Source organism: Mya arenaria, chromosome 9, assembly GCF_026914265.1.
Source record: "Mya arenaria isolate MELC-2E11 chromosome 9, ASM2691426v1".
NCBI lineage: Eukaryota > Metazoa > Mollusca > Bivalvia > Myida > Myidae > Mya > Mya arenaria.
This window is the reverse complement of record NC_069130.1, coordinates 26,777,641-26,802,590: the sequence shown is the minus strand read 5'-3', so window position 1 is coordinate 26,802,590 and position 24,950 is coordinate 26,777,641. Positions and strand designations below refer to the sequence as shown.

General features: G+C 36.0%; 2 protein-coding genes and 1 long non-coding RNA gene across 3 annotated transcripts; all 3 read right to left on the bottom strand.

The window, feature by feature from the left end:
- Positions 1–438: 438 nt before the first annotated feature.
- On the bottom strand, positions 439–4,119 carry LOC128202992 (uncharacterized protein DDB_G0280205-like). The gene is made up of 3 exons (XM_052904208.1): positions 3,960–4,119; positions 3,412–3,490; positions 439–2,444 (listed from the first exon to the last, which is right to left on the bottom strand). Exons 1-3 carry the CDS (start codon positions 4,018–4,020, stop codon positions 2,102–2,104), a joined length of 483 nt encoding a protein of 160 aa, XP_052760168.1. The 5' UTR covers positions 4,021–4,119; the 3' UTR covers positions 439–2,101.
- A 4,195-nt stretch (positions 4,120–8,314) lies between these two features.
- Positions 8,315–11,720, bottom strand: LOC128202991 (uncharacterized). Its single transcript, XM_052904207.1, has 3 exons — positions 11,507–11,720; positions 11,257–11,350; positions 8,315–10,044 (listed from the first exon to the last, which is right to left on the bottom strand). Exons 1-3 carry the CDS (start codon positions 11,583–11,585, stop codon positions 9,243–9,245), a joined length of 975 nt encoding a protein of 324 aa, XP_052760167.1. The 5' UTR covers positions 11,586–11,720; the 3' UTR covers positions 8,315–9,242.
- Positions 11,721–21,684: 9,964 nt separating this feature from the next.
- On the bottom strand, positions 21,685–23,742 carry LOC128203783 (uncharacterized). Its single transcript, XR_008256048.1, has 3 exons — positions 23,575–23,742; positions 22,885–22,969; positions 21,685–22,323 (listed from the first exon to the last, which is right to left on the bottom strand). It is a non-coding gene; the product is annotated as an uncharacterized LOC128203783 (long non-coding RNA).
- Between the last annotated feature and the right edge of the window lie 1,208 nt (positions 23,743–24,950).

Here is a 24,950-nt window from a genome sequence, read left to right as displayed (position 1 = left end):
GTCCGAAGTTTTCACTCATCACGTGAACTTTGTGTACGGAGATATCAGATAGAAATTTACAATACATACCACATTAAAACTTATTACATCCATACTTAAAACTGTTCTATTTATCAAAATCCGTTTTTCAGATGTGTTTTCTTCAGTTTCCATATCTTTACCGTAAAATTATATAAAATGCGAGCTGTGAAAAATGATAGTCGTGCTGGCACGACATTGGACATTGGACATTCAAAAATGAATGTCGTGCCAGCTAAAAGCTGTTAAAATGTGATTGAATATGACGATACAATGTATTAAAAAGACCGTTCAAATAAAAATTGGCATAGTTTTCCAAAATCTAGGATAACTAATTAAAGTTTCTCAATAAGAACATTGACAAATGGTTTATTCTCTGTTGTCATAAAATGAAAAATATGATAAAATGCGTTCCCCCCCTCTCCCTCATGTATAATGTACATGAACAGCTTGAAGGTACGTGACGTTTTTTTTTTCTTTTGCAGAAAAACACTTCGACAAAGCATTATTTTATTACCACGCAATATATTGTAGGCGAGCATTTAATCATGATTATTCATCTAAATAATAATGTGGCCTAGTATGTGCGGATAAAGTCTTAAATGTTAGCTCGACATCAAATTACAATTAATAGAATAAATTCATATACACAATATAAATTCAGATGCAAACATGCCTTTCTTAATTAGAACTGCATGTAAGTCCATTCCATCAGCATTTAAAGGAAAAAAAAATCTTTAAAATCCGACAAATTGAACTAATGAAAACCACCTTCATCATTTTCATTCCATTGAAAATTCAAAAAATATAAAAGACTAAAATAGGTAACATAAAATATTGTAACGTTTTAATGAATAACATTGTACATAATGAATAATCTCGCCTTGAATATTGATATAGACAAATATACAACATGGATTTCATAAGCTGAAATGTTGATTTGTGACAACGTTATGAATAATGAGTTAGAACGTGTCGAACATACCGGTTGTCATTCGGAACTCCTCGGCCATTTTCTACGAAAACAACCACGAATGTATGCCGGTACAAGTAGAAGTAGTTCGTAAAATTTTGGAATTATATTATTAATTAAATATAGTGTTTTAGCTTGTTTTTGTAGACCTGGCCCCAATTTCTCGAAATGTCTTAAGTGTAACAGGTTTAAGTAGCTTATTCCAGTTAGCCAAAATACATACTTAAATTGGATTTTGATCATTGAAAAATGGTTTATTGTGATTATCATAAAGAACATTCCTTTTTAAAGAACAAAAACTCTCAAAGAAGTAAAACTTACGCAAATTATTGAAAAACAAAAATAGTGTACTTAGCTTAATCCTGTTATAAGGGACTTAAGAAGTTCCGAGAAATTGGGGCCTGAGCTTAAATTGATTGCCAGTGTAGTGTATTATTGCAAAAAAGAAGATTCCCAAGAATTAAGTCATTAAGTTTAACTGCTAAATTAAAATTACGCGATCTACTTTCAGCGTAGTTAAAGTGTACCGATTTCGAACATTGTTAACCGTCTATACACATCCGAGTTTGTTTCGTAGAAAATGGCCGAGGAGTTTCGAATGACCGGTTGTATACATTATATATTGTTAGCATTCCAAACTTCCATTATATGCCTTCGAATCAACCATTACACTAACTTACGGCGTTTTTGTTGGTAATGCACTTGTTTTGGGCTTATATTGGTTACACGAACTGTGTATTTGTTGTGACAGTTTCAAATCAAATGTTTTTTTGTTACATATGTACTATCGAAACCCCCTCCGAATATGGTTCCGTCGCTTCGTTCCATCCGAAAACTAGCTAATTTTGAAAAATAAAACATGGCTGACAGTGATCCAACTCGTGTGTTGAAGCACCATTGAGTTAAAACAGACACACGACCATCTTCGGTATCATTGTTTTCGAAGAAATTTAGAAATGATGGCTACATGCAGAAGCTCCATAATGTTATTGGAGCTGTACACAAAACCATGGATTTGTGTCTTAAAGCAAAAGTTTCGAAACAGGTTTCCAAACCGCCGAGACACTTGAAACCAAAACTGAAACTTGTTTGTTATCAACAAAAAACTACCTAAATCATTTCAATACAAAGCAGTTTGAATATCGCAATCAAAGGTAGAACGTAAAAACAAGTGATATGTGGATATTCACTGCGTGCGGCCGCGTTAGCATCGGGATTGTGCTTCAGTGTGGTTGTCTCAGTAGCGCTCGCCGTTGTTGCTGCTTGCGTGTTTCTTTCTGTGCTAGTCGTGGCGTTTGTTGTTGTCGTTGTGTTCGTTGTTGTCGTGGTTATGGCATCTGTAGCGGTGACTGGCGGGCTTGGTGGCGTGTTAGGGACGAGGGTAGGCGTGGATGGTGTATCCGTTGCCCTTGAACCTCCATCTTCGTTTAAATCGGGTACGCCCCGTTTTAACCTGGTGGAAAAGCAATCCTACCTTCTTACAAAATAATCATCACAACAAAATAAAAAAACAAGACCATCAATCAGAAGAGTGGACTTTCGGATGAAGCGATGTAAAAGTCTACGTCATCGGTTAAACGACTGAGATAATGAACACCTATACATTTTGCCTTTAATTCACCATATGTATTTTCCATTTATTTTTATGAACGTTCAAGTTATTCTATTTACATAAAAAATGCTTAGCAATATAAGAAACAGGCAATGGATGCATCTGTCAAGGTAGGTATTTTCTTATCATGATATTACATATAGTGAAATTCATTGTGATTAAAGTGTTTGGCGATAGATAATATAAATGTATCACATGTCTTAACATATCCAACAGTTTAGGTGTTTTCTTAGAAATGGTGGGACTATTTTAACCCTATTCGTCTTTGTTTTTTTGTGTCTCATTATGCACCAGTCAATTGTACACCCCCCCCCCAGGTCCGGGGGTATACCGGGGATAGCCGGGGAAAAGGGCCGTGTTTTTACTTTCCAGGTGGCCCCGCAAGGCCGGGTGACCGCGGTGGTTTTGTCATAGCGCCAAATTAAGCCGAGATTGGGCCTTATATAGAGTCTCTGGGGTGCAGGGACATTTGACCGAGGTTTAACCATCAGTTCGTCCCCGCAGGGTGGGGATTTTACCCGGGGTTGGCTGGACCGGAAGTCAAAGTCCCGGCTATTCCCCTAACCTGGGGGTGGGGCGTGGTTACAAATGACTGGTGCATTAAGTGTCGTTTGGGCATCTATCCGTGTTGTTTTAAATAACCCCCTTTTTATTGGGTTCTTTTCTGTTCTTTCTCTTATATTGTTAAACCAAATCTCCATATTTTAGTTGAAAAAGTATTAAATCGAAGAAATAATAATTCGTGAAGCGAAATATACTTTGGTCAAATGAAGAATCATTCTGTTATGCGTACATTAAAGCTACAAACCTTATGATAAGTCGTTCAAATGCATCCAGACTAGTAGATTTAATTCTAGTTTGTCTATGGTGCAACATCGATGTCAGTTCTGAAGTATTGTCATTGCAATCAATCAAACATTGATCCAAACAAGACCTAAGAAATAATTTTCTTCAACTACAACTCCTAAATAATAATGCTACGCCGACGATTTATGAAACATGCTGCAGCCAATTGTAAAAAAACTGGATAACTTATCCGCAGGTTATTTTTTGGTAAGATTACGCATGCAAGCAATTTATTTGGTCAACAGTCGTTATTGAATAAATATTGACCAATCAATAAACATTTCGACTAACTTTTCCCCTAACAGAAGAACTGACCGGATTAATACAATTGGTTGCAGACTGCTATTTTTATTATTAATATCAACTTTTCACTATTCAGAACATGAATGACTATTAAAATATTTGGTTTGTATACATTCGTTTATTCTTGATAAAAACACATATTAACTATAACAACGATTACATATTTTGCAATGCTATAATACATTTATAAAAAGAAGCGAAACTTACTTGTTTCCCCCTGTGCTACAAAGTTGATAAGAACCAGCAGCGTCAGATTTCTTAGAACCATTGCTTTATATAATTCAAACAAGTTTCAACATTATCAATAAATTACAAGATAAGTGTACATCAACCTAATTTCTAATTATGCTGAAAGTACATCACTTACGTTTGTGTTTAAGTACTGCACTTAAGACTCGTATTGTAAAGATAAAATTATAAGTCAACTACATCGACATCTACATCATATATTTTACCAATACATTTAATCATCAAGTGTCATCCAACTCAATGTTGTCTTTTCATCTGTAAAGTACTTGACTTCATTGTGATATAACTACGGAATCCTGGTAGGGACATCGCGGTATCCACCCTAGAATTCTTCGTTACTTTGTCTCTTCGTTTTTTTTTTCAGTCAATTTATACAGTAAACCTTCAATTTTTCTCCTTAAAATCAAGTAGCCAAAATGTAAATTTCAATCTCGCGCGTTCTTATAAATGAAAAGAAACATAGCAATGTATCAAAAATAATGCATGCGAAAGTAGAAGTGAAATCCCACTTCTATGTTATGGAATTGAGGTGAACACTGGTTTACTGTACATTTTGAACGGGAAAAAAACTGAGAAAATGCTATCTTGTGCTTTTCTTTGGCAATTTTAAGAGGCAATGGGCGCCGCCGCCATGTCCCTTACAGGATTCCGTACACGACGGAATGTTATGCTTACGAAACGTTTATGACCTACATAATGTTTTAGCCTATTAAGATATGCACCAACTATAGCAATATTTAATTGTACAGTAATAGCATGAAATCGTAATCATTGCTAACTTTTATGTTACTAGACATATGACTGTAATTTGTTTAATTTTCGAAATGAGAACATCCGCGATAAAATCACGTCCCAAACTCAAATGTTGATTTAAACGTATACAAAGTCATGTCACTGATACAGGGATTTTTATTCAATTAATTAGTAAACATCTTGCCATCGGAAGCGATATATACATGTATTATTATCGTATAGAGAATATTAAAGATGCGCTCTTACTCCCAAATAAGCAGTACCACAATTAAAACAATTGTTTTAACCTACCGAAAAAGATGTGTAGATATTAAAAAAGCAATGTGTTTTTTTGATAAAGGAAATCTTGGTAAATTTAAAAGAAAAGTGCGGAAAACACGGTTTGTCTTCTTTATAAAATGATCTAAATGTACTTGCAATTCGCCAAGTGAATAGTTTTCGGACGACGTGTCCGAAAGAGTCACCAGTGTTTGTTTACCTTACGCTGTCTTGCGGTCTGAAAGTATGCTGAACTTGAGATAATTCCTAATTGTGCTGCTTCCATTTTGATTTTACCGCTTTCTCGGTAGTATGCAAGATGGAGTCAGGGATATCAACTGAACGTTTTTATGGAGACGATCGTAAATCTCCGTTAATCTTTTAGGACCACCAGTCATTAAATATTTGTGCGTTTTCAGCTATTAACTACACGGCTACAATCTTGTTATCAGTAATTGAAATTTACATAAATGGATTATTTAGAAAGTAGTTAAAATTCATTATAAAACGACTTAAATCACTGAACATCTCGCAAACATGACAACACAACGCTCGCATAAGAAGTGTGTGTACACACGTGATAAATTACGTCATATATGCTACGTCGGAAGGCAACGTTTTGCTTGAAATGAACTCTTAAAACAAAGACAACTTTTCTTTTACAACACCATTTTAAATGAAACAAAGGACAGTCTATGCCGCCTTCGTTTTATTACATGAGTTGGATAAGGTGATTAATAGTTTTATCAAACACTTCGACAAACCTGTTTCCATAATAATGTTTGGACAGTGCGCCACTCGGACGGTCTTTTTCTTGTAGCTTAGTCTTTTACCTTTCCGGCAGTGTAAAATTGATATCATTTTGTCAAATATTTTAGGAAATATTTGACATTGTTTAGGGCAACTGTGGTTATGGGAAAGTTTTAAACACTATCAAAGAACTGAAGGGCTATATTTTAAAAAAAAGTTATTTTTTTAACAACATCAAAGGACTGTAGGGCCATATTTTAGTGATCAAGCTACGTGACGGACGCCTGTGGTAAATTCCAATCTTCAGTGTGTCCCCATGTAAAAAGCACTACACACAGAAACAGTGGTTGAATGCTTCTGTGTATAGGTGATACAATTCTGTTCCGAAATGCCACAGAAGGACAAACGCAAGATTTCAGGAAATTTCAAATTTATTATTTAAATTCACTTTAAAATTTCGTATGAAGCGGCCATTTCATGTTGGGCGAGGAAGCTTTAAGCAGTTTTTGTGTGATGCAGAATCAGAATAGGCGTGTGTTAATAAAAGTGTAATTAAGAAACGAGCTGTAAGACGGGTTAAATTTTAAAACAAAATGCAATCTGTTATCCACTAATTATGCAAAATTACCTACCAGATACACTTGTACACTATCCTAGCGATTACCTACCAGATACACTTGTACACTATCCTAGCGATTACCTACCAGATACACGTGTACACTATCCTAGCGACTACCTACCAGATACACGTGTACACTATCCTAGCGACTACCTACCAGATACACGTGTACACTATCCTAGCGACTACCTACCAGATACACGTGTACACTATCCTAGCGATTACCTACCAGATACACGTGTACACTATCCTAGCGATTACCTACCAGATACACGTGTACACTATCCTAGCGATTACCTACCAGATACACGTGTACACTATCCTAGCGATTACCTACCAGATACACGTGTACACTATCCTAGCGATTACCTACCAGATACACGTGTACACTATCCTAGCGATTACCTACCAGATACACGTGTACACTATCCTAGCGATTACCTACCAGATACACGTGTACACTATCCTAGCGATTACCTACCAGATACACGTGTACACTATCCTAGCGATTACCTACCAGATACACGTGTACACTATCCTAGCGATTACCTACCAGATACACGTGTACACTATCCTAGCGATTACCTACCAGATACACGTGTACACTATCCTAGCGATTACCTACCAGATACACGTGTACACTATCCTAGCGATTACCTACCAGATACACGTGTACACTATCCTAGCGATTACCTACCAGATACACGTGTACACTATCCTAGCGATTACCTACCAGATACACGTGTACACTATCCTAGCGATTTCCTACCAGATACACGTGTACACTATCCTAGCGATTTCCTACCAGATACACGTGTACACTATCCTAGCGATTACCTACCAGATACACGTGTACACTATCCTAGCGATTACCTACCAGATACACGTGTACACTATCCTAGCGATTACCTACCAGATACACGTGTACACTATCCTAGCGATTACCTACCAGATACACGTGTACACTATCCTAGCGATTACCTACCAGATACACGTGTACACTATCCTAGCGATTACCTACCAGATACACGTGTACACTATCCTAGCGATTACCTACCAGATACACGTGTACACTATCCTAGCGATTACCTACCAGATACACGTGTACACTATCCTAGCGATTACCTACCAGATACACGTGTACACTATCCTAGCGATTACCTACCAGATACACGTGTACACTATCCTAGCGATTACCTTCCAGATACACGTGTACACTATCCTAGCGATTACCTACCAGATACACGTGTACACTATCCTAGCGATTACCTACCAGATACACGTGTACACTATCCTAGCGATTACCTACCAGATACACGTGTACACTATCCTAGCGATTACCTACCAGATACACGTGTACACTATCCTAGCGATTACCTACCAGATACACGTGTACACTATCCTAGCGATTACCTACCAGATACACGTGTACACTATCCTAGCGATTACCTACCAGATACACGTGTACACTATCCTAGCGATTACCTACCAGATACACTTGTACACTATCCTAGCGATTACCTACCAGATACACGTGTACACTATCCTAGCGATTACCTACCAGATACACGTGTACACTATCCTAGCGATTACCTACCAGATACACTTGTATACTATCCTAGCGATTACCTACCAGATACACGTGTACACTATCCTAGCGATTACCTACCAGATACACGTGTACACTATCCTAGCGATTACCTACCAGATACACGTGTACACTATCCTAGCGATTACCTACCAGATACACGTGTACACTATCCTAGCGATTACCTACCAGATACACTTGTACACTATCCTAGCGATTACCTACCAGATACACGTGTACACTATCCTAGCGATTACCTACCAGATACACTTGTATACTATCCTAGCGATTACCTACCAGATACACTTGTATACTATCCTAGCAATTCATATATGTGTTCATTAAATTATTAGTCGTTATATCAATCTAAAACTCTTGATGTAGCACGAACGTCTTGCAATACATCAAAAAGGAATGAATGCAAACATTATCAGTCTGATACTATTTAACCACGAAAATCACGAAAACTTTTTAAACAGTGGTAGAGTGGTAGTCTGCACAAGTTGCACGCGCAATTCGTCACTTTAAAACAAAACTTTAAAAGAAAAAAAAACATGTTCTCAACGGTAACACTTTTCATTAAGATCACAACATATACATTGAATACACTGACACCATGGAATAGATGTATCAAAACCCCAAACTTTGACCATAGTTGTATTTGATTTTTTATAGTGCATCTTGACAGTTATGATAAATGTAACTTTGCCAGGTGTAAACGAGTGAACTATCGATGGAACACGATAACCGAAACAATAAAACACGTTCTGAAATATAAGTGTTCTTACGTATACACAAACACTTCTTGTTATGAATTAATCAACATTGTTTAGAAAATATTCCATTTGATAAGTTAAACTGTCATTCTGTCCAATACCTTCTGTATTTGTAATGCACCAGTCAATTGTAACCACGACCCTCCAGGTCCGAGAAATAGCGGGGACTTTGACTTTCGGTCCAGCCAATCGCGGGTAAAATTCCTGCCCAGCGGGGACACACTGCTGTTAAAATCCTCGCCAAATGCCCCCCGCATCCCCGGTACATCCTAGGTAAGGCCCATTCCCCGCTATTTTCGGCGCGAAAACAAAACTACCGTACTCACTCGGCACTGCGTGGCCACCTTGGAGGTAAAATCATGGCACATTTCCTCCACTATTCAGCGGACCTTCTTGAGGGGGGGGGGGGGGGGGCGTTGTTACAATTGACTGGTGCATACATTTTAGTTACTGTTACGTCACGGTGATGACTTCTGCTTCTTTTGACAAAGACCTTTCTAAGTACCTTTCCTGTTCCGTTTAATTGTTCTGCCTGCAAATAGCTTCTCTGAAAACTTCAGTACTTTCTTCTTTAGGGATGCCAACTTTGCATTCAACTTTACAGTTGGAAGCATGGCTGTCCTTTTAACATTAAGCCCCGCATCAGCCATCAACGGGGTGCTTTGTATTTCATAGTGGGATACTGTTGTCTCCTCTGATGTTATATCACCTGAATTAAAAGCCATGTCGCCAGTCGTTCTTGTTTGATTAAACGTCACTTTATTATTAGCCGAATCAGAAGTAGGCTTATCAATAAGTCCTGGTTTTCGCTCAGCTATTTTTTTCGTATTTGAGTCGAACGAAACTTGAGGAAAAAAAACAGAGGGAAAACTAATTGGGTATATCACGGCAGTTCCGGGTGAATTTATATTTGTTTCTGCAGATGTATCACTTTTAATCGAACATGAATTACCTACATTTCTGCTAGGCTTGAAGTTGTCCGCATCCGTGCTATTTTCTGCAGCGTTTAAAATGTCAAAAGCAGTGTCATTCCGCTGTGCATTAGATGTTACTGGAGTCGTTTTATTACTTGTAACAGATGATGAATTGCCTTCTGGCCCCAGTATGTTAGCAGGAACTTTTGGCCCATGTTCTACGACGACAAACACTTCAGTGCCATTATTTAACTTGACCTTTCGTATTTCTGGCGCTAGTTCAACGAATGGCGGCTTCTTATTAGCTCTTGCGCCACCATCTTCGGTTAATTGCCGCGGATTTAACTCCGTACGTACAGGGGCCGTCTTTACTTCACGCCGCAGTCTGCAGTTGGTACATATATAATGAAGTTTGTACAGTGTGGCTATACCATTATATTGGCAATATCAGTGAAATATAGGGATTTCTTTTATATATGTATTGCACTTATGTTGACATTTTATTTAAAACTTGGCTCTTTTATCAACATACTTACAACCAAAGTAATAAAGTCATTCTCGCATTCATTCCAATTAATTTTCGTTTTCGGATTATATATATAGTCACTTCTTACAAATATCGATTAGAAAAAACGGTCGTAAGATTGTGCCATTAAGAGGTATTAATAGATTTTTATTGTGTCCAATTTTTACTAAAAACAAAAAAGACAGTTTTTGTTTTTGGAATACAAGTTTAATTAGCCAAATGGCCAGTGAGAAAAACAAAATACACAAATAAACATTTTCAAATAATAACGAGTATCGATTTAAATTAGATCTCTATTAAAGTATATTTATATTTTAAATCACCATCTCGTAATAGTAACTTTAGCGTGTGTAGTATAATCGGAGCAAGAGTTGTCACAAAAAACTATTTGAACCATGTTGTCAAGGACAACGTTCAATAACTAGCGTGTGTAAGTTATGCACCAGTCAACTGTAACCACGCCCTCCCAGGTCCGGAGAAAAGCGGGGATGAACTGCTGGTAAAACCCCCGCCAGATGCCCCCGCACCGCAGGGACTTCTAGTAAGGCCCGTATATACCCGGACCTGGTAGAGGCGTGAGTACAGTTGACTGGTGCATAAAGAGCGTTGTTATTTATCCGAACATTTTTATTGCACGGTAGAGCTCCGCCCAACTTTAATTGTTCCGATATGGGAGTTATATAGATAAAATGTAAACAAATAACACTATCCAACATGGTACAATAACTGCTACTGTCATGTGCGGCGAGCCATAAAATACACACACTAAATATTTGTTTAAAAAGAAACTCTGCTTAAATATACAGAATACATTTATCAATATGAAATAAACAAAATAAATGAATTCAAATGATGAAATGTGTAATCCAGGACAGATGATACATGTTCACGTGTATTGCAATAATGATTGTATAAATCAAATATTACATTTGATACCATTGAAACTCATTATTTTGTAATCATTGGAATGTAACTAGACAATGCAACAAAAAGCAGATGCTCGTTATTTATGTTATGCATCTTAACAAAAATGGTCATATAATATATGTTTGATTTTTCTTTGCAATTTACCTGACACTGTGTTCGCCCTGAAAGTTATGAAAGCCTCCGATCAGCTTCCGTTCCCGCGTGTGAGATGACGATTGCGCATGCGCATACGGTGCCTCTAAAATAAACATAGTATGTATCACATAATGTTTTATATAATACGATATAATTTGAAAAAGAAAAAAACTTGACTGATAAGCCTTAAAAATACATGGTCTACAAATAGATTGCATCGCAAAAGTTCGCTAATATAATAGTAAACAATAATACGCACCTAGCGGTTGTGCATTTCTGGTAGTAATAATATGTATCACTGTTATAACTGATAAAAGTAAACACGCGCTCATAATCATATTTATATAAAACAGACAGTGTGGTACTGCGCTCTAAATATAAAATCAGTTAAACAATCCCTAAGCATATTAACATTAGCACAACTTGTAATTGAAATGTCATATATCTAATAAATGTCCCATCCCGATACTGAATCTGAAGTTGACAACTGTTGTTTAACTTACTTTATCATTGAGGTTTGTTAATGTAGCAAATCAATCACACACTCCTATACAAAACATGTGTACGGATGTACGCTAAACGAAATTAACAACGTTCCCCCATTAAATATATCTATCGAAGGCCACTAAGAAGCAAGAGGTCATGTTTTGATTAAATGATACATATTCGCGCATATTGTTGACATCCAAAGTAAAATAATGTTTAATTGATCTTCACACATCAATTAACATCACCTGACCAATGTATACAGCATCATGTTATGACATGCGTTCCGCAATACACTACCAGGGGCGAATCTAGGAATTTACTAAGTGGGAGCGTAACTAAGGAACGCAACCTTTTGACGTGCGTCCCTCCCTAAAAACCGAAATGTATTTAGCATAAAATGTTTGAATGTGGGGTTTGTTGTTACCCTTCTAAGAAAATATTCACAATTTCGAGTCCCAAAGGCTGTATAATGAGCGATTAATTTTTGCCTCCGATATTGACTCATAATAATACATATGCATAGATGCTTAATTCAACTTAATTGAATGTTTAAAAACACGATTTAAAAACAAAACAACAACACATACGCAAGACGTTTTACTGACAACTTTGAGCCATCGCTAAAAATGAAAAAAAAAAGAAATTCTACTAACTATAAATTTCTTGATTGACCAATTTAGAATCAATCAAAACCACTATACAGTCAAATAATTTAAGGGGCTGTACTCCGTATTATCATACGGAGGGAAAAATAATAGCGGGGGGGGGGAGAAAATTGTCGAAAACTGACATAAACTTGGCATCGATGTGTACAATGCATTGAAACTTACTAACTGGAGTACCACATAGTTTACAATTTATTTAAGTTTAGCAGTAATTTCGTATTTTTCCATTAAAAAAGATTACTGTGTATGTCTACCAGGTAGAATTCATTCCTTATGCGTGATTGGCTAATCGGTGTTATCACGTGATATTACCGAGGTTGGTGTAAAACTTAATTATGTCACCCAATTAGGGTAAGCCTTCGTAGCTCAGTGAATACGACGCTCGACCTGCAATTTTGGCGACACGGGATGAACCCGGATACCGACACAATTTTTTTTTACATTATGGTACTTTTTTACAATTATGATATCAAAGCGTAACACATTCTATTAGATAATTGTCCTGAGATTCGTTACAGATTAAAAACTTTTTTCTGGTTTACAGTCCCTTTAAATGGGATTTTCTGGAGTATAGATTTATAAACATTTTTGATAATTTAAAAGAAATACAATCTAAAATTATAACACCGATATAACAATTAAATCATACCTTCATACAACGACATGCTGCTTACAGTATGTGAATAACAATCTAGTATCAAATACTTTTCTGTGTTATTTGAAGGAATAGTGTTCTGACTATATATTTAAGCCGATGTACTTGTTTTCTGTAGGCTCTTTGCAACGGTGTTTACAATTACAATCTATGATAACCCATGAAAACACAAATTGAAATTGTTCCTATGTCAAAGGTTGTTTTATAGTCATGGCTGAATAGACATGCTCTTCGGTTTTATATGGGCCCAGTGTATAGCACCGATAAACAGAGACAACATTCCCGAGATCGCAAGGAGAGGGAGCAAATGGAACGTGTTTTGTATAACCAGCCGGGACATGAATGCGGATTCCTGTTCCAGAAGCAAGTGCTCTACAACCGAGCTTAATGGGCAAAGAAATTCAGCAACAAAGTGAAGACTTATTAATGAATAGTGTATTGCTATATGTAATATATAGTATGTATTGTGAATACCTCTCTTCAGTAAGCTTCATTGAACGTCGGGTAATATTTTTTCGGAAAAACAGATATTTACAGTAAATATATGTATAACGTTTAAGTACAGGTTATAGTTCGTTTATTTTCATGGCGCGAAAAAGGAATATGCTCGTATATTTCAGTCTCTCTCGAATGGATTGTTTGACAAATCCAATTACCGTCAAGGTTGTGATGGCTTTCACTGGTTCTGAAATGGTTTTATGTCACTCCATTAAATAGTCTTATTTTGTAGGTTTGGATCGTTGCACCTTGACATGCAGATTGTTCAATTGTTTATGCTTTCAAGCATTTTCATATATTCATGTTGATGTGAATGTTGTTCTTGTAATCTTAAATTACGTACACGCATTTTAGAGCGTTTACGGAAAGCTAGAAATGCTTTCTTTTTAATGGTGGGCCAGGGTGTCCACCCTCTCGGTGTGAATCCTTTAGTCTCCACAAGTCTCAAAATTAAAAATGTAGTTCCCATTGCCCGCTATGGTTCCAAACTCTGGAAAAGCTAACAGTCAACTCGCGCACACTGCAAAACATTGCAGTGACTGAGAACCGCAAGAAGTGTAGCACACTGCATCAAAAGGTGTTATGTTTAACCAGAGAGAAACATACTAACAAAACACAAACATTTGAGATATCTCGTTTGACAAAGCAGTAAGAACATTTGCATAATTCGAATACCGAAGATAATGAACTATTACAAAACGAAGTTGCACGCAAAATCCCCGCAAAGCTGAACACGGAAATCAATCAGTTTCATGCTAGAAAACTCAAGTAGGCAACTTTTAACACTACGACAGGATGTAACAATCTGAAAAAGACCGAGTTGTGGCGGTTTCTACAATTACACAAACCAAGCGTAACCGGGTTTAACAGATTTTTTTGTGGAAATTTTTACGCTGTAACTCATGTACTAGCAAAGTAATAAGGGTGTTATATCATTTATCCTGTAAAAAGGCAAAAACACGAACTTTACAACATTTTCAGATTGTTACACCCTGTAACACCCCATACTGTATATCGTCGAAATTATATAAAAAAAATATAAAGCGTTGTTACACTTGTGACGTATAACAACTGCAAAAACCTTTTCAAATCGGAATACCATGCATTTTACACCCTTATAACTGTGTAACAGTACGCAGAGAAAAAAATATTAAGTATCAATCGTTTAGTTACAGTGACCTCGACCACGCAGTTGACATGAATACTTTCAAGGAAACATTTATTTAGAATGCAAACAATTGAATTAAAAACATAGACATGTTTATAGATAAAGCAAAACTGATAACAATAACATTTATACAAATAGGTTGCACACAATTAACAATTTATAATTGAGTAACTGTAGTTAGATCATCAAAGTAGTGGATAAGTAGTATAATTAATATTTCTTTATGCAAACATGTTCGCTAGCAAATGAGTATCGAACCTGATAGTTATTTGCTACATGAAAGGTACAACTGGTTTTTAAAACATATGCGAACAGTGTTTGCTAACGACTATATTTGATAAAGATATATACCGTATACAACTTTGCTACCATTTTTTTAACAAATCTAAACATGATTTATTTTGCTATAATGAAAAGTACAGTGTCTATTCTGGACAGTGAATCAATATTGAAACCAAATGAAAACCAAATCTCCATCAAAATATAAAATAAAATTACCTTTAAAACAAAACTATTCTTGTAAAACTAAATTTTACTTGTACATTAAAAAATCCTTCATCTGCATTGTGCGTATGAAAAACGCATTTGATTCTTCTTGGATAATTAATCAAGCCATATGGCAGATATAAAAATGAAAGGTGGAGTTCAACGAATGTATATGAATTGATTGGTGTTGTGACAAAACCTTTTCAAGTAAGACTGTGTACATATCTTTACATTTGTATTTGTGTTGTTAAGCACCATTTTAGAAATATTCATTCAATGTTAAGGCGTAAAAATAACTGCATTCGTTCTACCTTGTTGATTGTCAACTTTGTATAGCAATTGGAATAAAAAAAAAGGTTCAGATGCATACACTGTCAATAGTGTCCGAATTTAAATTGCGATCTTTTCAAATGCGGTTCCTTTTTAAAAATACTAAATTGGAAATAATATTACTAGTGCAAAGCAATAAACATGTGCATTGAATTTTTAACCATGTAATTGTCTTTCACCCACATGTTATTAAAATGTTGCTCTTTGCCAATCTTTTACAGCCATTTGTGATAGACTATGCCGACTACGAAGAAGTCAATACTTGACGGCACAGAAAGCACGTCTGCCCGCGATGTAAATATTGAAAGACCGAATTATGAATTTAATGGAACACACTTCAACGAAAACTTACCATCACCAGTATTACTCAGCACTTATGAGAAAAAACCCGCTTCATCTGGATACCAGGAAACTAAATTTTAAGCTAAAACGCCTTTACAAAGAATTGTCTTGCAATGAGGGTACTAACTATGATGATGTATGCAAACGATTCTACCGTATACAATCTATCTATGACTTAGGAGAAGAAACTGATGTGATTCAAATAGGCGAACTCGTTGAGACACTCAATGCCAAATGGAGTATCTGTTTAATCAGAAACATTGAAGAAATAAATGAAGCCGCCCCGGGAATACATCTGTTCAAGACTGACAACATTGACATTGCGGACATCATTGTTAAAAGCAGTGACGAGAAGATTTGCTCTACAACGAATAGCATATTTGCAAAAGAAACAAGCCAAATTGCTTTATCGAACGACTGGAAAGGAGATTGGCAAAGCACAAGTACACACTAGCTTCTCCACGCTCTTGGCTTCCAGCACGAAATGAAGCGGATGTATGCAAATTTATACGTCACTATCTCCGATAAAATTGATGAGGAATGGAAAAGCCAGTACGTAGACAGCGACAAATACATTGGATTGTGTCGATTCGATCCTCTCAGTATTATGATGTATCCCGAAACAGAAGAAATGCAAAGAAAATACCCAGGTGATCCTGTCTGGGGGCATAAGCTAGATAAAGCTAGATCCCAAGTTATGAGTGAGCTGGATAAGGTCGGCTTAAACCTTCTGTTTAGGCCTTGTCGAAAAGCAACTTATGATCCAAAAGTCAGCGGGACAATTGGAATACTATACTGTGGACGTCAAACTACAAAGACTCACAACTATCCAACTACAAGGGATACAGACGGAGTTTGTGGTCCAAACAATGGTCCAAATTGTCCGGCATGTCGTGTCCTTGTTACACCAACCAGCTCGAAGCGTCAGCGACTTCACAATGAAGGAAAATGGCAAGGATGGAGCGGCTGGTTTTATTGCGGGAAGAGCACTTCAGTCCGACGCCAATATGTTGAGATTTATGACGGAAAAGAAAATGTCGTGGAAGACGACGGAATATGTGGTCCAAATAATGGTAGCCCATGTGATGAATGTGGAAAAGAGCTTTTCCGTGATTACAATATGCATGGTATATATGGACCTCAGCGTGAAATCAAAATAATCGAAAAGAAAGGCTGTGTCATTCTTTAGACAGTAAGATATAACCACTTTGAACGCAAAAAATTGCTCGAGGTGACATGATACGTTTTCGAGACAAACTCAATTGAATACGTAAAAAGATATTATTGATTTTACCCATTGAGAAGCTTATAATGAAACTCCTCGGAACCTTAAAATAAGTTTTACCATCCTGCAACTGGCTGTAAAATGTGATATAAGTATGTACAAATATATTAGTACTAACCGCTGTCTGTGAAAGCCTCTTAAGTACAACGGATAACTTTTTAGTTCCATTAACGCTTAGTGTTACTAACAAACAAAAATGTCCTAATTAGTTTATGGTGAATTGACCGATTCGCATGCAAAATAACACAGATTTCTAGACTTCACGACCGCCATAATCATATACGAGAAGAAAGTTGCGCTTGTTTACTAAACAAAGGAATGTGGTGGAATGTTACTACTGAAAATGCAAGGTAAGATATGGACCAATAAGATACAGCATGTTCAGCGATTCTTTTATAAACCAAACCTTTCCTCTTCAAAACCTATAATGACGAAAGTAGCCCGTATCCTGACAGAGGATAGCCATGGTTTGTTTTAGAGTCAGGTGTTAGGAGAAAAACGCATTTAACACCAAGTAGACACTTCCTAGTTAAAATGATATTGTGTTCCGGTTTCTTATTGAAACCAGGCGGCGCTTGTGCGGAAGACCAGGTGGCTCTTGTGCGGGAGACAAGGCGGCGTTTGTGAAACCAGGCGGCGCTTGTGAACCCAGGCGGCGCTTGTGCTGAAAACTCCGTAGTGTATTCTTCACTCGTCATCTACTACGACGCGACCGGTGGTACTTGGTCAATGGCAGAAGTTACCGATTCATGAAAGAAAATGACAAGTTTGTATGGATAAAGGAGACTCATTGCACAACATTTACGTGCCGAATGGGAATAAATGCTGAACTACGAAATAAATTTAATATACCAAGTATGGACGTTGTACCTAATTGTGGAACGTTATTATTAAGGATTTCGCATAATATCATAACGTTAAAACTTGTCACTCATTTCTGCCTAACGTCTTCTGCTACTTTCTGGTATGTATTTTATTTGTCTATATTTAGTGATTGACATTTCAAACGCAGCCGACAATGTCAATGGATAAGTATGCGGAATGCAGAATTAATTGTCTTTATATTTTACTATTGTTCTATTCGGCACTATATTTGACTTATTACAGATTGGTCATTTTCTTTTAATTTTTGTTTACTATGCTAAAGCCTGTGCAATCAACAACAATTGCTTGTGTTTTATGCTAAGTAGATGTATTAGTGCTGCATGTAACAGCAAGTTGCTTAATTTTGAAATTGTTCAGAAAAAGAGATACATAGTAAAAACACTGAAGAATGTAACTTCTTTAAATGTAAAGCTCGAGTCCTAGGTTCTGGTCATGACATTCGAACACCGACATCAAAATAACAAAATGAGTTTATTTTTTGGCTAAGCTTATTTAAAGTTGCTACTTATTTTATGAAACATATTGTTATATATTGGCCTATGTTGTATAATATGTTCGTATCTGAATTAATATAAATTTTAATTATTTAGATGTTTATTCTGAATTTGTATATTGTCTTATAATATGTTCTGGCCCCAATTTCTCGAAACTTCTTAAGCTAAACAGCCTTAAGTCGCTTATTTCAATTAGCCAAAATACATACTTATAATGGATTTTGATAAATGAAAAATGGTTTCTTCTTATTAGCATACAGATTTTTCTTATATAATTTATAAAAACTCTTAAAGAAGTAAATATAACGCATATTATAGAACAACAAAAATAGTGAGGTTAGCTTAATCCTGTTATAAGGGACTTAAGACGTTTCGAGAAACTGGGGTCCGGTCTTTAAGCATTTTAGCTGGGTTTTAGATGTACACTCAGTCACAAAATAACGTGTGCATTTCAATATTTTAAATAAATTTATTTCCATCAATCATATCGGTTTAAAATTAGAATACTACCTTTATACATCTTTTTATCGCTTGAGTATAATAGTTCCGATATGAATGGCATGGTTTTCAATTGAATGGAAATAATGTAAATTCGAATGCTATCCCCGTGTAATTAAGTGCAATGTATATGTCAACAGAAACGTATTTGGACGCATTTATTTTGCCATTTATACAGACAAATCATATTGATTGGCGATTAGAGCTTTAAAATGCAAGGACTGGGTGAAAACCGGCGATTCCGAGATTTAACGACTCTTTTTTCTTTGTTGACAATGTAAATATGCAGGACGTTTGGATGCCATAGCAATACAATAATTCGCCTACTTGAACGTTTACTACAAACCAATGGAATCGCGTGTTGCTGCATATTCGATAGATCTAGATCCCAGTCACGCCGTTTCATAACGTTGAAATAACTTTGAAAAAAACACACAATATATCAGGATGCGTTTATGTTCTTGATAATTAAAACATGTCAAGCAAACATTGATTGATTTGATTGAAATACAAAATTATGTATCAATTACAATGACAGTTGTTTTATTGACAAGTTTTTGAATGTTAGAAGATAATTTTGTATTTTGCAGACTTGTCTTTCTTCATAACGTGTAATTTCCATATCGGAATATGCCTACAACATCAGTTTTTCGCGTATATGGTACTTTCAAACACACATATTGCATTTTAGTAATGCACCAGTCAATTGTAACCACGCCCCCCCCCCCAGGTCCGGGGGTACACCGGGGATAGCCGGTGAAATGGGCCGTGTTTTTACTTTTCAGGTGGCCCCGCTGTGCCGGGTGAATGCGGTGATTTTGTCTTAGCTTTAAATATAGCGGGGAATGGGCCTTACCTAGGGTCCCTGGGGTGCGGGGGCATTTGGCGGGGATTTTACCATCTGTTCGTCTCCGCAGGACGGGGATTTTAGGCGGGGTTGGCTGGACCGAAAGTCAAAGTCCCCGCTATTCCCCGGACCTGGGTGGGCTGTGGTTACAATTGACTGGTGCATAATGGTTTTATCATCGTCGATGTTGTTACATGTATATGTATTCTTAATTCAGTACTTTATTTCTTAACTATCTAGTTTTATTGTTAGGTAATTCATTAATTAATACTGTGTTTTCCCGTTTGATGTTTTTAGAATGCATTAATCCGAATTTGTTTAGAATGTTCTAGAATTTTCCATTTATTCCATGTTTAGAAGTGTTTGAATAAACAAGATTATTATATAAGTTTAAGGCTTTTGGTAGTATGTTCTGGAACATCCTTATTTAGTATATATATATATATATATATATATATATATATATATATATATATAAATGTTAAAGAGGCTGCTGGACTGGCTGATAACACTTCTTTGACCCACAACGTTTTATTTATAAATGAAACAACACTCAGGACCTTACATGAACAATCGGAAGCTACGTTTTGTTTTCCGTTTTGAAAGCTAACTAAAGTCAGTAAAGTAAACCCAAAACAAAGTCACTTGCTGAAACCAAAGGTCAAACTCCCTTATCTCAACCCACTGGAGATTTGTTAACAATTCCGCTTTGATGGTTTAGTGCCACTAATGATGAAACTTACCCGACTGCCTCAATTACAGTATATAAGAGCTTCTCTTATTTTAGCAGGTACTTGGATATTGTATGAGAGTTTTCCTCCTGAAACAAGTGTCCTCATTCAGGAAGTAGAGCGTGAATTTGTTTACGTCACTCTCCATGACGTTCATTTAACCTCAGAATATGTGACTAGGCCAATGCCTGTTGGTGTTTGACCTTCCAATACCCTGTAAAGTTTTCCATTTATTTCTGACATGACTTTGCTGGCGATAAGGTTGTGGTTAACTCACTTGCAACTAATCTATCATCCATTATAATATGATGAAATTAAGACTCCAAAACGTGTGATGCGAATCGTATGTCCATATGTTTCCGGTTAAAAATCAATAATTTATTTGAAAACCCCCGACACCCCAAATATCTATGTGTCATGAAAAACGCTTAACATAGTAAGCACCATTTAGCTGAGTTGGTTTTGGAGGATGACGATGATGATGATGATGATGGTGGTGGTGGTGGTGGTGATGGTGGATGATGATGATGATGACGCTACGTCAGCAGAGTGGAAAATAAATAAAAGTGGTAATAAATTTTATGAAAAGTACTCGATTTCGATTGTTTTATTATATTACCATCGGCGCGCTAATAATGCCACTTTCCATAACCTGAAAATGTTATCGTATTTAAGGTATTTTAGTCATACATGTATGCGAGTATTAAAAATGTGATTTTTGGTATTTTGCCTAACAATCATGATTGTGATATTTTTGGCGGGGATGTTGATACAGATAAATTCCAAATCTTCTTTCTCTCTATAGCCCACCGTCGGCAACCACGGCACTTTCTTCCGTTACACTTCATACAAACCATGGGAAAATTGACTGACATAGTCTCGTTTTAATGAATATGCATGAGGCAGAAGAGACAACTTTTCTTCCAATTTATTCGCATGGGGGTGGGGGGGGGGGGGTTATCCGACGATGTCTATGGCCTAAAACTGCTTTATTGTCAGAGCCCGTTATTTAAATAGTCATATGTATTACCTAACACGTACGACTATAAATGTTTAATGTAAAAATGAGACCTTTGAAGAAAACGAAAGATATTTAAATCCGATAGCATAATGTTCTAAAACGTACAATTTTAGATTGATTTGTCCTGAATAGACATTGTGTACAGTGTTAATTAAGCTTATATCAATACTTTCAATAGCTCTTTAAGTAAGAATATTAACAAGAAGTGAAGGTTTAATGCAACCAGCAATTTATTTCTTTATTCGACAATATAAACAATTACACTGCTCAAAACAGATAGTGGGGCTTTAAGTCTTAAACGTTGACGTCAGACAATATAAGAAACAGTTGGAAAGAATGTTTTGACATATATGTAAGATACATATTAGACCAGATTGTTTTTTTGAGTTTTTCCAACCTTTCTTGTCATGTCCTTTAAGTACCATTACATTAGTTTATACATTATAATAAATACAGCTGGAATGTCACAAGCATAGGAAGTGTGTAAATAAAACATACATTTGAAGACACATTGCACGTGACTGCATTAGAATTATTATTCTGCGAATGCGTAGTATTCTCATATGCGTAAGTAGCTGCTTCTGTGACTGTTACGGTGCTCATGACTTCTGTAATGATGAACTGAGGATGATCGGCCCGTGCACCTCCGTCTTCTCTCATGGCAGGTATGCCTCGTTTCAACCTGGTGATAAATCAAATTTGCTTGTAAATATCATGGCATTTAATGCATTCATCCCAAATAAAACAAACTGTAATCTTAACACATAAATCTCATCTCAGCCGAAACGAATTGTTTTTATGAAAATGTGCAAACATGCATGGCCGGCTGTCAAACAACTACGGTAATAAACACGTATCAAGTTATATTTTTACTAATCATGAGGGCTGGTATTATTATGTCATATCTTAACTTTAGTCGATTTCTCAATTGTTAAATTAAAAGAATAGATTATGTGGTTTTAAAACAAAAAATGAAAATGGTCCCTAAATGGAACATTATCACCAAGATGCTTTATGAGTACGTGCTCTAGAGCTCTATAATCAGAGCTCTGGCTTTGGTCCATGTGCCACGCTCAAAAGTTTGTTGAGGCTGTATTGGTCGTATCTACAGTTTAACTCTTGTCCCTCTATGATTTATAACTTCGTTGAATATGTTTAAAACTTAAGTTGATTTCGAAACATATAACTATATTTTGGTAGAATGTATAACAAGAAACATTCAAGTATCAGTACAGAAACCAACCTTATGATATGTGTTTCAGATGTGTCCAGACCAGAGTTGTCTATCATAGTTTGTCTCAAGCTATAATTTACCATCGGCACGGATTCTGAAACATTATAGAAACAAATCTTAATTTTCGATATTCGTTAAGACAACCTGGTCTTTGACTGTAATCATTTCTGCTGCTAGATACAACATTTAAACCTGAAATTATATTGTTGTATATGATTGATGAGTTATTTTAAATATGAGTTGATATTATCTTTCAAACTGCTTTAATACTGATACAAACTACATTGCAATAATTCCTATTATCACTTTTGTAATTGATCTTTTAATATATATATAATACATGGTGTGTGCTCTCCAATGAGGAATAAAATACATCCATCCATCCATCATCCATCCATGCATCTATCCACCCGCCCATCCTTCCATCCATTCGTCCGTCCGTCCGTCCGTCCGTCTGTCCGTCTGTCAATCCATCCATACATCCATTTTTCATCTATTCGTCTATTTATTCATCTATCCCTCTATCTATCTATTCATAGTGAAAACAAGACTGCACTTCTTAAAGTATAACATTAAAAAAACGTTCCTAATGCACATGCTTTGTTTTTATTGTTTAATATTCATATAAATCACTTTTTAAAAAAACAAACTGTTGCATAGTTTGCCAAAAATAATTAATAAATTTTAAAAAGATGTTACCAAAGTTTTCCTCCTGTCCCATAACTTTCGTAAGAACCCGAAGTATAATAAGATAACTTAGTAACATTGTATTGTTTTCAATCAAATTCATGCAGCACAACAAAAGTTAAATGTATGTTGTACAACCCATGTCTATACTGTAAAATGAAACTTGATCATCAATGCGTGTGTTTAAGGACTGCACTTGGGCTTAATTGTATATTACGAATACATTCTATCACCATGCGTCATCAAACATAAATTTGTCTTTTCATATTAACTTGAACAGAACAGAACAGAACAGAACATTTACTTCACTCAGATAAAGAAACGAACACACCAAACAGATTATGAGTAACATTCAATGCAAATACATATTATTCTTTATACAGTAGAACCCCGTTGGCTCGAACTCCCAGGGTCTGGACAAAATACTTCGAGCCTCGGGAAATTCGAACCAAGCCGGAATGTACAGTATGTACAAAAAATCGATATTTTACATTCAGTTCGAGCCTTCGAGGAAATCGAGCCAAGCGAATTTGAGTCAACGGGGTTCGACTGTACATAAAAATTGATGAACATGCATTTATATAGAAGGCTATAAAATGCTATTTGCACGTGTAAAGGTACGAGTGATCTACTGTTGAGTGGTATCCAGAAATGTGTACTTAATTGACAACAACGTGTAGTCGATAATCAATCGTGAATTGATGATTAAAGACATCTACAATATAACGTTATAAGCGTTTTGTAAGGTTCAGTCAGCCTACACGTTCACGTGAAATGAGGTTTTGTAAATAGTGACTTCAAAGGCAGCTGTATGATTTGCTTTGAAACCGTGTCGCGCATGTGTACGTAAAGCCGGAAGTGAGAAAACGAACGCTGCACTTTGTTGTGTTTTTGCCATTTTGCGGCGAAAATGCGACAATGCGAAAAATGTGCCCGTCAGGCGAAAATGCGGGAATGTGTCAAGTGGCTCGGCGAAAAGTGAAAATTCGAAAATGCTTCAAGTGGCGAAGAGGAAATAATGATTGGACAAAAAATATTATCTTGTATATGGAGTTATCGTAATGCGTGTACTTAAGTATCTAATTAGTTAATTACTAGAATTTTTACACTTAAGTTATCACAGTAAATCCCAAGTAAAAGGGTAGTATTCCATAATTTTTTATAAAGTATTTTATAAGAACATTAATTGATTATAATGATTATATTGCTATGATGTTATCAATATCAATATGCAATAAACAAAACAGAGATATACAGCCCATCAAACGTTGACATCCTACTGTGCAATAAGTTTTTCTATAAGGTTACAAATTACTAATTATTTTTCTTATATATTTCAATATAAATAGAAAAAATGTAATACTGGAAAATAAATCATGCGCCATTTC